This window comes from Sturnira hondurensis, unplaced genomic scaffold (genome assembly GCF_014824575.4).
Source record: "Sturnira hondurensis isolate 20B ecotype Veracruz unplaced genomic scaffold, ASM1482457v3 Scaffold0006413, whole genome shotgun sequence".
Taxonomy (NCBI): Eukaryota; Metazoa; Chordata; class Mammalia; order Chiroptera; family Phyllostomidae; genus Sturnira; species Sturnira hondurensis.
Window position 1 is genome coordinate 32326237 of NW_028079044.1, and position 18254 is coordinate 32344490.

Consider the following 18254-nt stretch of genomic DNA (forward strand, 5'->3'; position numbering starts at 1 on the left):
AGGTAACTATTTCTCTTAATGCAGCCAATTTCTTTTTGTGAGGACACCACACTGCAACCTCAGGATGTGTCAAAAATCAGTGAAAACCCCTTGTCTCAAACATCCTATTCTTCCACAATTGGTTTTTTGATTCTAGGAGCTACACTCCATGTTTTTCATTCATAGATTTATCCTGTCATGCCCAGCCATCGAGATATTTTTTGTCACCAAACAACATTTTAAATGCCCTGTTCGACCTTGTAGTACGCTAACGTATGGTTTGCATGGCATCTGTCTCCAACCAAATCATTAAGAAAATAGTGTCCCAAACAAGGCCAAGAGAGAGTCCCTTACTATACCAGAGGCTTCCTCCAAAGTGGACATCAGTCCACTATTCACCACTCGCTGACAAATGTAATTCAAATAAGCAACATAAGATGATACACGTGCATTTTTCTACCTTGTCCAAAGGGATTTTTCACACATGCCAGGTATTACTATTCATAGATTTTGGTCAAATGCTTCTTTATTCTCCAGCCTAGTGACCCCATTTAAAAAAGTAAAATATTTGTATGGCATAAGCCATGGTCTATTACACTGAAATCTCAGACTTCCTTATAACAAAACATTCTAGAAAATGACATTATGATTATGTAAGGATTTTTAAAGGCTTCTTTTCTTCTTAAAAAATTCATATGAAGCCCTGGCTGGTGTAGCTCAGTGGACTGATCACGGGCCTGAGAACCAGAGGATCACAGTTCTATTCCCAGTCAGGGCACATGCTTGGGTTGCAGGCCAGTTCCTGGCAGGGGACACACAATACATTGTGTACTGTGTACTGGCAGCTACACAATACATTGTGTGTCCCCGGCAGAGGCAACCATACATTGATATTTCTCTCCCTCTCTCCTTCTCTTCCCCTATGAAGATAAATAAAATAAAATCTTTTTTAAAAATTCATATTAAATTTTGATATCTATACTATTGATTACTGAACTTTAAAATAATGACTCTGAGGCATATGATATTGAATATAAGCAGTTTTGTTTAGCTTCCTCCACTGGGGAAGGCAAGAATATTATAATTTGAGTCCAAGTAGTTGGTGATAAGAATTTGTATGTAGATGCCTATGAGATGCCAGCTGTGTGGTCATCGTGATTCTTCGGGTGTGAATGGCCCTTAAGGGTCCCTCTACGCTCAATACAATCACTGGCTTCACGAAACTCTTAATAGATACCATCTACTGTTGGCAAAAGATAATTTCCAGAGTCAGGGTATCAGGAAAAGGTCTCTTCCATGAATGGCCACTTTCCTAAATATAAGCTATAATCTTCCTATAAACTTTCTTCATTTTTCCTTCATTCCAACAGGTAGAATAAATCACATCCTTTTCCCACATGACTGGCCTCGAGTCTTGAAAAGGAGTTTGTTCCTTCTCTTTCTCCCCCTTTCTAGATCCAGCCAGCCATTTCTTCAAACCTTTCTCTGTAATTCAACAGAAAGGTGACTACGTGAAGCCTGCCAAAGCCTTCAGAACCATTATTCTTCACTCAAGCCACTTTTGTATCAAAATCATGTTGCGATTACCCATAACCTTGCAAAGAACTAATTATTTTTACTTCGGCATAAGGCAACAATTCAACTGAACCAAATTCGTAATTTTGGACAATCTTCAAGGGACAATTTCAAAGCCCTAGATCAATGTTCAGGATAGTGTTAGTTACAGAAGAGACAAAGAAATATTTCATAATTGGTAGGATTCGGTCAAGAATCACATCGGCCACCACATGACTTACTGGCCACCAGGAGTGGCAGGACGGGCTTCCCTAACTCCACAACAAACCAACCTCAACCCACTAATGGTGATTCTGGGAACCACCAGTGTCCACTATCAAACAACATTTGGTTTTTCAAATTACTTAGTCTCTTGACCCTAAAAAAGTTTCTCCACTATCCTAAGCTGGTGGAAGTAGGGAGACCACGAAATTTATTTCACCAGTAGAAGGAATGCTCTGGATAGGACAGCTCTGATCTCTCTCAAAGCCTTAAACAGATGTCCAGACCCTTGGAAAAATAAAAAAAATTAAGCTACTTTGCTCCTTCCACTCATCCAACCTACAGATGTTCCCTGCCACTTCTTCATAAAAACTTACAAGAGCCCAGAACGAGCACCCAAGTCCCTCAAAATTCCTCTATACATGTGACCCTTAAACACACACACACATACTTCCAAAGAAAGGAACCCTCTAAAATATCATCAAGAAGCAAAGTGTCAAAATCAGCATTAATTTTAACAAAGTATTCCCCTACCTACAAGCACCACCCAGAGAACATGGCAAGTCAAAGACCTGGACAGCCTTCACTGAACTCGTATTTAGGGATATAACCTGGGATATAACCCCAGCTGCAGACCTCTTGGGTTCACCGGGCTGCAAAGTGTTTCTCACTCACTGGAGAGTCTCCAAAGACCAAGCAAAGCAGTGGAAGAGCTGAGAAAACATATACCATAGCTACCCCTCCCCCGAATCTCTTTTTGTGGGTGGGATAGACATAGAATACCTTACTTGATCATAGGAATATTAACCCCACTATGAATCAACTACACTAAAACCTGGTCTTGAAACTACAGCAGTGAGGTAAACTAAATATGCAAGTCAATGGTGAGATAGTACAAATACCTCAACAGTAAAAACCAACTTTGAGTGGGAGAAAGAGGCATTCAGACACAACACGGAAGGTAGACAAGGGTTTAAGTCCTATGGCAGACTTTATACTACCTGAGTGGGGAGAAAATTTTTTTTGTAAAAAAAAATTGAACGTGGGGTTTTTCATATAAAATCAGACACATTTCACCATTCTCAAAGGGCTAACATGTGATTCATTGAAAGAAATGGGTTTTTCCATAAAGATTAAAGAATTTGGCAAACAATTAATTGGGAAGAATTAATTTGAAGTTGTTTGGGCAACTCCAAATTTTACCAGTTGCTTAATTTTTTAGGCATGCATTTTATGAAAAACATTCTTTGAAAAAATTAATGTCTTCCAAGTGGCTGTAGAAGCTGGAATCCATCTCCAGGTTAATGCAATTTCTGGTTTTAATATCTGCCTCCTAGATAGCAAAACTGAAAAGCTCATTAAATCCGTCTTTTCATGAGAAGGTCTTGTCAAAAGGACATTAGGGACCAAACCCAGAAATGCTCAGTCAGACTGAATGCTCTCTTTATTGGCTCCTTTCCCTTCCCCCCCGCCCCACACTCTCTGTGAGGATATCAAGATGATGACAGCATCGATGTTACTGGAGAAAGCAGAGCAGGTTTGCCCCCTGAACCTACAGGGCAGAGAAAAGGAAGCCCAAATCCTACAAAACTTCAGAGAACAAAGCACAAGAAAAAGAGTGCAGAGTGTGCCCTCTGTCGGTGTGAGTGATTTAGCTGCGGAGCGGCTGCTTGGCAGGTCGCATCTGGCCCCAGGTGAGAGACTAAGGCCCTTCCTGTGGAACCAGGCAAAGTGTGCTGACCCAGCAGCAAGAACGCCAGCAGAAGCCCACGTGGCCAGAACTGAAGAGTGCTCGCCCTGGTTCTGACCAGTCTACGAACTGGCAGCGTGAGACATACAAGTCACACAAATGCCGGCACCATATGGCATCAGCTGGAGATTGCAACAGGGACTTCTAAAACTCTACATTATTGTTTTGTTAATGAGCTAAAAATTAGACCATATGAGAAGTTTTAACAGAGCCCCGTATTCTGTCTATTTATTTTTTTACTTTTATAAACTTTTTAGGGAAATGGAGAGAAGAGTTTAACAACTATCGTCTTTGAGGAAGGAGTATTAGCCAAGTAAGAATTTATGAAAATAAATCTTGAGAGAGTGCTTCCAATGTGTCCTCATATTGTAAAGTATACACAGGGCAAATGGCTAGAAACCCATGCATGGAAAATAAACTTAGCTAATTTCTGCACCCATGTGAAGCAGCTATTTGGCATGAAGCTACTTAAGGTTACCTCCTATTTCCCTAACCAATGCTTCTTAACCTGTTGAAGGAATGAGATGAACCGTGGGCCACTATGACAATCCAGTGAAAGCTCTAGTAGATCTTCTCTATGTACTTGACTTTGCCCCATCTCCCCCCAAAAAAGATTTCCCTTCTAACTTCAGAAGACACAAAAGCCCTGCCCCCACCTCTGGACCCCAAGTTAAGAAATCTTACCCAAAAGAAATGTTCTGAGCAAGCCTAAATTTGTTCTGTAAGTGTGCTTAATATCCTCCAGCAAGTGATGAAAATTGTAAAGGCTTTCCCCCAAATAACATTAAAAGGGGGAAAGCTACCTATATTAGTTTCTCTACACTCTAGCAGGGGTGTGCAAACTTTGGGTGTCTCTGGGCCACACTGAAAGACGAAGAGTTGTCTCGGGCCACACAATAAATTGTGACATGTAATCACAAAAAAATCTCATCGTGTTTTAAGTAAATTGACAATTTTGTGCTGGGCCACATTCATAGCTGTCCTGGGACCCGTGTGGTCCATGGGCTGCAGGTTGGACACCCCTGCTTTAGAGTAAATATAAAAAATATTTAGCAGCTTTTCTCTTATGCTAATGGGTTAGTCTGAATGTATTCTGATGATTAAAACATATATGTGTATCTGTATACAATACCTACATAGACATAATGCATGAGCGTGCACCCAAAGACATACACACATTTGTCCTCGCTGTTGGATTACCAAAAATAAAAGAGGTTGCTATAAGTCATTTATAAGAATAATGATTTTTAAAGTAATGATAAAAATTTAGCCATAGTAATATGCAAATTTTATCAGATCACACTTATGGTCCTCACCTCAGTTACTCCATCCCCCTCAGTCCTAGGATACTTAATATCAGTTATGTTATTGGCACAATTATGAGTTGTAGTTAGTTCTGAGGCTGAATAAATGCGGACCAAAGAACTTTGGGGTACAAAGGTTATTTTGTTTATTTTTGTAGATGAATATTTATGTTGGAAGTATCCGAAAAAAGCCAGGGAATTCAGGGGGGTTGAGTTTTAGTTCTATCTCTCTTCAATTTCACTGTTAGTTTTTATTCATTCATTCATTCATTCACTCATTTCAGTAAGCAGCTCATCTTTCTTATAAGTCAACAGTCTCAGCTTTTTCAAGGGGTAGTGAAATACCAGTGCTCTCCTGAAAGGCATAATACCAAAAACTATGTAGTCTGCTCACACCTACTGCAGAACTTGTTCTAAAACACGCACACACACACCTGTGCCTCTCATGGGTACCCGTACACAGCTAGATTTATACTAAAGTCATAAACAGAAGAATGCAGACTATTTTCCTGCACTAATTTATCTGTTAATATGATTGCCTTTTAAGAAGATAAATACCACTTCCTTTTATTATCCCTTAAGTGATTATTCACATGGGCAAAGTATTGGGGGATTTTTTAAAAATCTTTGACTCTTTCTTGAAAACAAGTGGGTTTTTTAAAAGATTTTATTTATTCATCTTTAGAGGGGAAGGGAAGGAGAGAAAGATCAATGTGTGGTTGCCTCTCATGCATCCCCCACTGGAAACTGGCCTGCAACCCAGGCATGTGCCCTGACTGGGAATCAAACCGTGATCCTTTGGTTCACAGGCCCATGCTCAATCCACTGAGCTACACCAGCCAGGGCAAAAAAAAAGTGTTTTTAAAATATAGGTTACCCCCCACCCCAGAGTTTATCCTACTTTGCCCCAAACTCACCTGTCATTTGAGATATTCTATCATTCAAAAAATAAACAGATAAGCCGATAAAGACTCCATAAGAGAAGCCATAGGCACAAATCGACAGGGGCAAAGTGGGGCTGTAGAGTACAGGACTTTGGGGGCATCACTTATTCCCAGGGTGGTCAGGAGTCTGGGCAACTCAATGGCTACACACACACACACACACACACACACACACAGGGATATGCAAATAGGCACTGATACCCTGTGAAATTCTCCAGATTCTGAGAAGAGATTTCAGAATGAGGACTGGGGTGGGGACACTTTTACACATCAGTGTGTTTTGTCATTGTCGTTTGCCTCTAAACCCTAAAGAATAGTAAACAATGAGTTTATAACTATTATCTAACCATCCATTCAAAGTGCCACTACGTGCAAAAAACTTCGACTTTAATTTTTTTTCTCATGAAGTTGCCAAAATTATTTTAAAGACAACAACCAAATCCCATAGCCAGTGCCTTTGTTCAGCCACAACTAGTGGAGGAAGCACCCTGTGGGCCTGGTTTGGGCAGTGTGAAGATCAGTGTACAGAAGTTCTGCCACCGAGGAGCTGAAAACAGAGTAACGATGAGACATACAGCAAAATAACCAGAATAAAAGTGAATGGGAGTTCTTTCAGAGAACTGAAAGAACTTAGCACAAAAAGGTGCTAAGAAAAGCACAAAAAGCTTTCTTAGCACAAAAAGCTAAGAAAACTGTTGATTTAGGCTTCAAAAAAAGGTTGAAAATTCCCGGAAGCCTTCCTATAGGCGGTGACATTTTTGCTGTGGACTACCACACTCAACAACATGAAAACACATGGTGTGGCTGGAAATGAAGTCATCTGGTATAGCTTAAGTATATAGTGCTTTCAGGTGGTGGGGAGTTGGAAATAGGCTTCAATCAGACGGTGGGGAACCCTTGAATGCAATCCTCAAAAGGCAGGCATTTATTCTGTAGTCATATGGAGACCTGGGAGGTTGGGGGTTTATTGGCTTAGAAGCAACATGATCAAATATGTGGGTGACAAAAAGTCAATGTGGCAGCATCGTAAAGGATGGAGTGAAGAAGTGGCTGCTGGGAGGTGAGAAGTCAATGAGGGTCTGAGCTAGAAAATACTTCAGGGAATGGAAGCAAAGGGGTGGATGTAACTACATGTCTGAGGTTGACTCACCAAGACCGAATGAACCAATAAAAGAAGAAACAGAAAAGTCCAAGCCTACAGCGTGGCTTCCAGCCTTGACACACAGAAACCCCATGAAGAGAAACAAGAACACAAGCAGAGAAACACAGTTGGCGGAAGACATGAAAGAGGAAATGAGTTGTCAAGTTTGAGTGTGCACGGAATGGAATCTCTATTCACACACGAGGGTGCATGGAATATCTACCCACATGACAGGTGGTGGGAAATCAGAGGGTAAAATAATTTGAAGCTCAAAAAATCATTCATTCTAAAAAGTGTTGGGGCCCGAGTTGAAGGACTCCACACGGAAATAACAGTTCAAGATACAGGGATGGGTACAAACCCCAAAGGAAGAATCAAGACACACTAGTCTGTGCCTATTCCAATTTGGGTCCCCTCATTGGGTCCCCTCACTGGGGACCCAAAAAGAGAAGTGGGCAGAGTATGGGAGGCAAAACTAGAGGGTGGAGTCACTGGGCACAGGAGACTTTCTTTGGAAAGGAGGGCCAGACACCTCCTGGGGAACAAGGAACACAGGACTGCAGTGGTGCTGGTGGTGTGGGCTGTGAGGTGAGTACCAGCTATGGATGGCCAAAAAGAAACCCTTTCAGTAAAATGAGGCAGAAGCCAGATTGAAGACTGAAAGAAGATTGTTAAGCAAAGGAGGGGCAGAAGAGGAAAAAAAGGGGGGGAGAGAGAGATTAGAAAACAGCATGGGGAAAAAAGAAATTAAGAATTTTAGTGTTAGGGGGCCAGCAGCTTGCTTGAAAAGAAGGGGGCTGATACAGAAAAGTCCTAGAGAAGAAAAGAAGGGTTGGCCTTGGAAACACTGAAGACACCTATCCTTCCTTACCCCTTCCCTCTCCTCCTGTCCCTTCCCTGGTCCTGTCCTGTCACTCTGTCTGAGAGAAAGATGAAAAGAAAACAAGAACTGAGAAAGATAAGTGAAAAATCCTTTTCAGTTACAAAATCCCAACCCCTTATAGTCATATGACCCCTACACCCTATGTATATAGGGGTGTGTGTGTATATATATATCCCTTATCATACACACAGTTACGTCTGTAATACCTGTACTTTAGTATTAATTAGTCCCTATTCATATGTATTTCAGCTAAAATATGAAAATCCATATATACAGATATGGAAGACTGTGTTTATCCAAGGTCAGTCCATTATTGCTGCAGATCCTGGGGAAAAATAATCAACATCATGAGTTTGAAAAACATAGGGAGTTTGAAACTTTATTTTCATCCCAGAGCTTACCAACTCCTTTCAGCAGAGTGGTTATCAAGTGATCTGTCAAATGATGCCTGTCATCTATTTCCTGGCCTGGGGAGGTGGAAGAGGACATATTTCCAGACAAAGAAAAAAAACGAATTAAAAGGCAGTCAGTTGGAAAAAGTAAAAAGTAGCCTGGACAATCCATAAACTAGCCAGTTAGTCTCTGGCTAAATCAAGAGTTAGTTTTGCATTAAGGAATTAGAAGTGTCATTTCCAACTTGTGATTTCTGCAAGTATTGGCTTCTGCCCAAGATGGATTTTAAAAGCAGATAAAGAAAGCCAGGATTAAACGGAGGCTCAGGGGGAGCGCCACCTACTCTGAATCACTTCCAAATTTCAGTAGCGAAGTGAGATGTTGGTTGGGGCTCAGCAAGTTTCTGACCTCCGTGCACTGGTCTGATACCAGCCAGAAAAACTCAGAATTCTGCTGGAAGAAAAAGCGTTCCGTTAACAAGAGAGAACAAAAGAAAAGAAAGAACAGGTTTATGTTGCAGTGTTAAACACCACATCAGCTTTTCTGAAATACTCTGGAACTCAAAGAAAGTAAGCATACAAAACGTATTTTGAAGCCTTTTCATTTAAGTGTAGGTTAATATGTTCCATGTGCCTTTTTGTATTTTGAAAGAACACCATGAGAAGCTATCATTCAAAATACTTAGAAAACCAAATATCTCCAAATCTTTTCATCAAATTTTTAAAGACACAAAGTAATTTAGCCCTGTAAGGTTTAAGAGAAAAACGTATGTGTGTATGTGTGTGTGTTACATGAACCTTAGTTGCCAGAAACACACCATACTGTTTGTGATGAACACTTCAGTTTCACAGAAGCACCCAAATCCAACCTTAGGGAAATGAGATGTCTCCACACTTCAGTACGAGGAAGGCTATGGCAGGAAGCACTTGCCTCACCATGCCCTCTACCATCAGGCCACCAGAAACACCAATCACAGGTTGTTTGAGGGTCTTGCTGTTTTCAAAGAGTTTTATCAAGAAATTTTCACAAAACCCTGGTTAAAATGTGACTGAGCATATAAACAGAATGAAAGAGATATAAAAATAAGTTACTACTTACCAAGCTCAAGAAATCCCAGGAGACTATATTAAAGCTATAACTTGTCTACACACCTTCCAGTAATTCAGTCTGAAATGTGGCTTACAGCCCTCCCCCCAAAATAAAATGAATCAAATAACCCAGTTTGCCACACAAATAGATCATGAGAGGTCCCAAGACAGGTCCAGGCAGTAAGGGTCAGCCATAGTTAACAATGACTACGCAGTTAAATGGGAGGTGGGCAAGGGACCAACATGTTCTGATTGCTAATATGTAGGCAANACCAAGCTCAAGAAATCCCAGGAGACTATATTAAAGCTATAACTTGTCTACACACCTTCCAGTAATTCAGTCTGAAATGTGGCTTACAGCCCTCCCCCCAAAATAAAATGAATCAAATAACCCAGTTTGCTACACAAATAGATCATGAGAGGTCCCAAGACAGGTCCAGGCAGTAAGGGTCAGCCATAGTTAACAATGACTACACAGTTAAATGGGAGGTGGGCAAGGGACCAACATGTTCTGATTGCTAATATGTAGGCAACACATGAGTTGTCAATCAGCTTTTCAAAGCATTGATGTTGGTCTCCCCTCAACAAGATATTCATTCTCTGTATTGTGTTTGTGCCTAATCAATTTTTAAAATTATTGCTGCCAGGTCATATTAGTGTTTATCCAATGCGTTTTTATTTTATAAACTTGTTTCTAACTAAGGGGAAGAAAGATCAGTTGGTGCTGCTTATGCTGGTCTCCCCCAAACAGAGGTTTGGCCAAAAGCAGGGAAGGTCGACGTTCTATTCTCTAAATCCTCTAGCTAGATTTTCAAATAAAAACATAGAGTTAAATGATATATTCGCTCTCTATTCCAGACTGGATGCAACTGACTTTAACTGACTAAATTATCTGATCTTTGCCAAGAATTTTATTTCATTAAGAAAATGATATTATAGCGCATCTGAGATCACAGAGCAGACTAAACATAATGCCAAAGAAGTTCTGAGAATGCTCCACAGTGAAGGTTTGATTATTTGCAGATGGAATATGAAAAAAAAAGAAGAATCAGATCCCAGGCATCGGCCTCACCAGTCCTGGTATCACTGCTGCCTACATGGTAGCATGAAGCCAAGAACATAACCGACCTTCCCAGCCACGACACCGTCTCCTTTTAAGGTACTAATCACTTTTCTTCTTGGAAAGTAATATTTAACTGCCACTGTCCGAAACAAAGGGAAAAGGGGACATGTTGGTGCCACAGTGGGCTCTAGCATGTCAGCTGTCACTACTGACATGATCTGGCTAGGAGTCAAGCATTCACCAGGGAACTCATTTAAATCCGTCTCCTTTGGGCAAGCCCATTGTTTGGTATGCGCAACAATTGGTGTAGGATCAATCAGTGGACATGAGATCAATTAAAACCAGCTTAAGTTTGTGAAGAGGAACAATTCACACAACCTGAGTTAGATCTCTATTCATTTCAATACCCTCACAATGCAATCCTTAAGCTTCCTTGCAAAGCAGAATAGCTACTATCACCCTACACTGTCTAGCCAGGCCTTTAAGTAGTTCCACTTTTAATTAAAAACACAGTGCACCCTTTGTTGGCACAGATAGTGTGGTCACTTTTAAGAACCGCAGTTATTTTATCCAGAAACTTGGGATTTGGGAAAGGACATCTGTTAAGAAAGGGTGTGGGGGAAGTACACTTTGATAGAATTTTTTTTCTTTACAACTTTACCAATTTGCATGTACTTGAAAGCATTTGACTTTTATTAAATGGAAAGGTTGGTTTGGCAAAAGTTACCATTACACACTTTAGAAACTAGGTTTATGAATGTCAGCACTTGGGGATGTGGCGGGTATGAGATTTTGCTAGAGCAGCTTTGAAATAAATTGGTTTTTGCCTCAGATACTAAAGGCACAGGCATAACTTCAGAGATGGCACGGGAAAAGCATGCAGTACCGCCTCTGGCCGCAGGGGTGCTGTAATGTCATTCTCCACGGAACGGCATCTCCACATTAAGTTCTACTGAAACAATATGTTCGTTTATTCCCTGCTCAACCACAACGGGACAGGCACAGTGGATCAGAAAGACGTCCCTGAATGAGCACGAACTTGGAAATGGGTTTTTGATATTTCTCTATTTCTCAGATTCTAAGCACTTGAATTTTTCCAACCAAGTAGACTGCAACTTCTGCTTATAAGTGGGGGCAAGCCTCTCCAAACACTTTTAACCACAGTGTAATAAAAAATTGCCAACTCATCCAGGCAATACCTCGAAAGAAAACAGTGGGGGAGAGAAAGGACCAGCTGGGAAGAGTGGGGAAGACAGAAAGAAAGAAAAGGACTTTTCCAAGACTAATATCAATATCAAACTTTCATGGCCTCTAGGAGAAATTTCTCTCTAGTAATTTTACGCAGAATAATTTCTGAAAATAAGCATTTTCCAAATGTCAGAAAGGAGAGAGAGGGGTGTCCTCGCAGACCACAGACCTGCAGCCACAGTCGCAGAACAGAGGCTGCGGAAGTTGCACACTGCCACTTATCTCGAATTCTGCCCTGGGGCAGGCCACCCTCCAGCCCCGCGGGGAGGTGAGAACAGCTTAACGACTTCCTTAGAAACTATGAAAAATCAAGGCGCGAAAAGCTCTCTCCAAAATCTGGACGCAGAACTGGAGATCCCATAAAACGAGTTATAAACAAATCACATCACAGGTCGAGTGAGACGTTTATAGCCCAGAAAAATCAAGATCCGTTAACCTCAAGACAAATTCTAACCGCGCCGAAGTCCAAACTGCTAGATAGCTCTGAGGGGTTGCTCTGCACCTTCCAGAAACGGGCACCGCAAGGTGTAGGGGAGGTGGAGCGGGGGATGGTTGAAATCCCGCAGAAGACTTAATTGCGTTTAGCAGCTCTTCCCCTAAAATGCAGTTGGGTTAGCTACAGCCACAGCAGGGCTGGGAAACAGAAGTCGGCGCACTAAATCTGCAGGAAAGCCAGCTGTCTGAGACCGTTCTGGAGGCTTCCTTTTCCCATGGCGCACACAAGTGATGGAGAAGAGGGGAGCGGTTAAAAAGTCAAAAGTGAATTTCACTGAGAAGAAAAAAATTCTTTCTCAGAATTAGCCGCTTTTTTGAGGGAAGTAAATGGAGAGGGCAAAGTTGGGCCTGTTCCTAAACGTCCTTCTGCCGGGGAGCACCCTCCAGAAAACCCGCTCACGAGTTACTGCTCAATGCAGAAAGTCCAGGGAGTCGTCCCGTCTAGTCTAGGTCCAGAAAAAGAGATCAACGTTGCCCTTTTCCTGGAAACGCAGGTCCCCCGCCTCGGAGCGGTACCCCCTCTGAGACGCTCTCCTGACCCCTCTCTGTTACACACGCGCACACACGCTGCTAGGCCGTGTCCAACAAGATCTGGGGTCAAGGTTTGGAGCGCACGTGCGCCGGGATGGTAGGGGCATATCAGCTGCCAGGGAGATGCTCAAGAGGACTGAAAAGAAGGACAAAGAGACAGAGAAGAAAATTGGGTGCCAGGTAAGAAATGAGACAGAAAGAGAGAAGAAGAATTCAGAGTGGCGGCGCGGCAGCGAACGTGGGCACGGATCACAACGCGTAACCCCCAGCACCCTTCTGACACCGAGTCCACCCGGCTCTGCGCGCGTCTCGCTCAGGTTCCTCTCACCTTCTGAGGACGGAGAAAACAGAGTTCTGCAGACCTTCACGCCCGGAAAGTGGGGAGCGGCGGTGTGCAAGTGCGGGGGCGAGGGGGGGGGGGGGGGGGCACTGTCCCGCCTCCCTGTGACCCAGGAGCCCGAGAGTGAGTGAGCGCCTTGACCCGCCCTCCCGCGCCACGCACTCACCTCCGGAGGAGTAGCACCCACCTCGTTTACTGCGTCTCCATCGGTTGCCTTGGCAGTGGCTGTAATCCATACAGTTCAGGATGATGAGGGCAAAGGAGAAGAGGCGAAACTGCATCTGGGCGGTCGGGTCGGGGAGAGACGCCTCTCAAAGTCGGGGAACTGGAGGGCTCATCCGAGGAGCCGGCGGTGACCGCTGCTGGGGACGACGCAGAGGGAGAGTCGGCAGTAACCCAGGAATGGCACTGGTCAGTTCCGCGCGGTCAGCATCTCCCTGCCTTGAACCTGAGAGACCAGGAGGAGAAACAGAATGGGTGGAGAGTGGAGAGAACCCCGGGGAAGCGGGTGCCTCTCCGCGCGTCCCAACTTAAGAAGGAAAGGGAGGGGGAAAGCGAACTCATTGCCTGGCACGAGCTGCGGAGCTGCTTAACCCCCAGCGCACAGCTGCCGGCAACTTGGAGAGCGAGGTGATTTCAATCAGTGAATTAGCAGCCTCTGCGGTACTGCGGGCTCCGACCAGGGGAAAGGGCGTGTGCAGCGCTCCAGGGGGGGAAAAAAAGAGCTCCAAAGGAACCGAGGGCGCGGGGTTAAAAGCGCGCTCTTAGGCCCTTTCGCTCGAAGGTGGAATACCCTGGCACGGTGGTCGCAATGGTCACCTGTCTGGAGCACTTACGTCTCGAGCGGTGCGGCGTGCCTAGGCGCGGCGCTCCATCCCGGGCTCCTGACGCCAGCCGCCTCGCTAGCACGTGGGCTGGGGGAAAGTTTGCCGAGACCAGCCGGGAGCGCCCGGCAGCTGCGGTTCCGGAGGTCGCCAGGGGTTCGAAGTGCGCGCAGGGTCCTCTGGGCTGGCGGCGCCGGGCTGGAGCGCGGCGGATGCTGCGTCCCCGCCGCTGAGTGCGATTCTCGAGCGAGGGGCGCGTCGGCTCTCGCTCTCTGGGTCCCTGTCCAACTGGGCGGTTTCCCGAGCTCTCTGCACGGCTACTTCACAGCTGAGGTTTCTCCCTTCCCAAGCTGAGGGAGGTGAAACGTTCACCGGAGGCCGAAGGGATGTGGCGAGCGCACTTTCCAAGGGAGATGCTGCCGGGCTGAGCTCGGGATGCTTCTATAAGTAGGTGGTGCTGTGGTCCACAGCATCTAAGTCGAAGCTGCCTTGGAGTTCCTGGGTCCTAAAGCCAGAAACCCCCGGGTTTCCCTGAGGTCCTAAAGAGCGTTGACAGCCTCCTGCTGGCCTAACCCCAAGCGAATCCCCTCCGGGCTTTCCTGGAGTGGGTGGCTAAACTGAAGCGTGGCTGGGGTGGGGGCATCCCCTGACTGTGCTAGGCCCGGGAGCCCAGCTGGCTGCACCCCGAAGGCGTTCTCTCGGTGGCTCAGGGATCAGTGCCACCCTCGGTTCCAATCTCCCCGAAGGAAGGTCTGACAGATTGGTGGCTTCTCCGGACCTTTCTTCCTGAGCCAGGCCCGGACCGCTGCTTCAGACAAGCGCAGTTTAAACTGGAGCGGCTTCCCGAAAGATGCCACACCTCGGCCGCTTTTTAATGTACGCCTTGGCTTTGTTTTACAGGAAGATTTGTTAGCAAGGGCTGAAATTAAAACGCGCCCTCAGTTTGGGGAGTGAAAGGGTATACCCAATAGCTTTTGCTATTTCTTCACTTTGTTTCTCCTCCAGAAAAACTTGCAAAAACCTGTGTTCCCTTGCTTGCAATATTCCGAGACATTGAGACCTTACTTCCTTACAGAACAGTTCACTTTCCACTGAAGTATTTCTCCTTTATAATCCTCCTCCCTTCCACCACCCTCAAGGTCTCCTGGGTTTGGGGGATACTTCGTTTAACAAAGTGTTGAATTAAATACACTTGGTTTTGCCTAACTTCATCCTGGTGGAATCTTCTGTCCTGCGTTCAGTACTGTATTTACTCCTCGGGCAAAAGACAAGAACTTATACCACTAACCATGGCAATATGATATGATATGACTGGTCACATGGGCCATGTTATTATAGTAGCATTTTGTGCCATTTAAATTTTATTTTCTCGGCCCTTAGTCTCAGAAGATTGGAGTCTTGAGCCAATCATAAATAACAATAGGAATATTAGAATAGTCGTGTTTATTAACTGTTTATCATTGCCTATCTACAACTACTTTTTGCTAACATCACTGTTACATAGCAATATTGATGAGCTAAGAATGTCAGTGCCGTTCCCTTTATCCATGCCTGAGAACCACAAACATCTGAGTTGAGGTCACTGGTCCCATTTCCTAGATAAGAAAAGTCAGCCCCGGCGACTGGCCCATAGCACATAGTTGACAGAACACATTGCCCAAACAGGGGGTCTGTTTCTCTGCTTTCAGAGTCTTTGATTTTTATCACAGAATTTGGAAGCGATTGGAAACATTTCCACTTATGGAGTGAGTGGCCCAAGCAGGATGACCTGCTATTCCAGTGAATATCCCTCCATCATCAGAAATTCCACCCCCTACACATTCACACCTGCACACACCAAATTCATTGCACTTTGAAAGGAGTTAAAAGTGTTGAATCCATGGGAGAACCTTCTGCCTTCCACCACAGCATAACACCCATTCAAGATCAGTGATTATCCGCGTCTTTTAAAATATTAAAAAGAAAAAATAAGCACGAGACCAAGCAGATCTAGCTCCACCATTAACTACATGGGTGACTCTGGACATTTCTCTGGATCCTTGGTGGTATTTTTAGGAAATTAGACCAAGATCTCACTCACCTCTCTTATGTTCCAGTTTACAATCAGTTTTCTATTGAGAAGTTTGGTATGGCGTCTAACAAATGTGAGGACAAACTCATCACTGATAGGTTTTCCATGGAGAAAAACGAGAGTTAGCTACTGTCCTCCATTCCAGTTACAGAAAACTTTCAACTTGCTGTCTTTGACGATGACTTCCTTAGTTTTAATCATTTGGGTTTCACAGTTGGCATTTTTAAAACCAGGGATGCTTTTCAGTTTAGTGAACTCCCAGATCCATTTTATAAAAAAGAATTTTAACAGCACAGCTTCTATTGCAGATGGGTTAATGCTCTTAATAAGATAAGAACCGGCTCTGGGAGAAAAGAAGACTCCTATTGCTTTCTTCCTCCTGGTCTGTCTCTGTTTTCTAAAGGGCACCACTGATCCTCAAATATTTGTCCCACTTAGTTCTGGAGGTGCTTAATCTCTTTGGGGCTGTTTTGTTGATAATGCAGGGTTTTTCATTTTGTTTTTTGGGGTTTTTTGGGGGGTTGTTTGTTTTGCTATTCACTGAATATTTTTCCTGGTTTCAAGAACCCAGGGATGTTCCTGCTACTAAAAAGTACAACCCTAGTGGACCCTAAATTATTAACTTTAAACCTGTATTTCTGCTTCCTTTCATTTCTAACCTCTGAATGTGTTGTTTTTGAGGCTTGGAGCTCACAGTTTCTCCATTCTGGAGGCTCAACGAAGTTTTTCTTCAAATTGAGTCTAAATGGTGGCTTCATTAAACTGGCTTTGAAGACAGACCTGTGCCTAGTGTCCCTTTCCAGAGAAGCAGGCTGATGGCGTAGACTTCATAACACTCATGAGCGATTGAGAAGGTTAACTGAGGGGCAGGGAAGGGGGATGATGTTATAGACGGGAGGCACCTTGTGTACTTTACTTTTTAGACGTGTGATTCATTCATAGAGCTAAGATTTAATCTTTAATAAAGGACATACAGGGGAGAGGTTTTGCCTCAGCCATCCAGTTCTGCTCAGAGACAACCACTTACTCATGATTACCTCAGGCATTGAGTATACTTCCAGGGATATGTTGTACCTACCGAGAAAATGTATGTGTGTGTGCACACGTGTGTGTGCACATAATCGTGCATTGCTTAATGACAGGGATACAGCGTGAGAAATTCATCCTTAGGTGATTTTGTTGTTGTGCAAACATTAACTAGAATCCTGTACCCATTAATCTGCACCTCAATTTTTTAATGCATGGTAGAATGCATTCAGTATCAGTTCATAAAAACTTTCCTGCTCCGCATATTATTTCATTGTATGGTTGTATTTAGCCAGCACCCTACTGATAGATATTTAGATGGTGTTCATTCTTTTCCTGTTATAAACAAGACATCAATTAACCACTTCATGGGTCATTTTACCTTTTCATTATAAATTCCTAAAAATAAAGAAGTTGGATCAAACAGTGGGATATGTCTGTATGTATTCTTAAAATCACCTTCTACAGAGATTCTGTCCAATCACTATGTATGGAAGTGTCTTTCTTCCTACACAGCAACCAAGATGTTTTGATACTCCTAGGCAAAAAATGGTATCTCCGTAGTTTTCATTTTTTCTTTCCTTTTAAATAAATTCTGTCTTTAATATACTTGGGCAAGTTATATTTCCTTTTCTACAAACTCTCCAAGATATTGGTTACCTCTTTTTTTAATTTTTATTTATTTATCTTTAGAGGGGAAGGGAAGGAGAAAGGGAGAGAAATATCAATGTATGGTTGCCTCTCATGTGTCCCCTGCTGGGAACTGGCCTGCAACCCAGGCATGTGCCCTGACTGGGAATCGAACCTCGATCGTGTGGTTCTCAGGCCTGCACTCAATCCACTGGGCTACACCAGCCAGGGCTGGTTACCTCTTTTTGTGTGTTCTTTGTCACTTGTTTTTGTCTGGTAGAATATACACATATAGATCCATATCATCTTATGTGAATTGAGTTTATATATTTTTCCAAGTTTATCATTTGTCTCTTAACATTGCTTTTGTAGTTAAATCTGTCGGTCTTGTCTGGTGCAGCCTCTGTGTTTTTGTCATACTTACAACAGCTCTTCCCCATGCCCGTCTTCTTCATTTTCATTTGGCAACTTCCACATGCTTTTTTAATGTTAAAAACCGTAAGATATTAGTGATTTTATGACATGGCTGCATTAGAAGAAATTTAACATTTTCTGAATCTTTCCTAAATAATTTTGTTCACAGATTTGGTTGACTTTGGCTCTGACTCTCATTTTCATTAGCTAATTGATTTAGAACTCTCTTATCTTTTATGTTATCAGATATTCCTAATCTCTGCTTTAAAGTTTTCCACAACCTTCTTACTCATAGTTGAAATTTGTTGTTGCTGTACGCACTCTTCTAGTCCAGAATTTATCCAGTAATTACTT

At 43.4% G+C, this 18254-nt stretch overlaps 1 protein-coding gene across 1 annotated transcript in view; it reads right to left on the reverse strand.

Annotated features, from left to right (window-relative positions):
- Positions 1-14180, reverse strand: part of RSPO2 (R-spondin 2) — a 139520-nt gene extending 125340 nt beyond the window's left edge. The window contains exons 1-2 of the mRNA XM_037048395.1: positions 13772-14180; positions 13123-13383 (exon numbers count right to left, since the gene is read on the reverse strand). Coding sequence (XP_036904290.1) covers positions 13123-13216 — 94 coding nt within the window. The 5' untranslated portion in view covers positions 13217-13383; positions 13772-14180. The remainder of the gene's footprint in view (positions 1-13122; positions 13384-13771) is intronic.
- Between the last annotated feature and the right edge of the window lie 4074 nt (positions 14181-18254).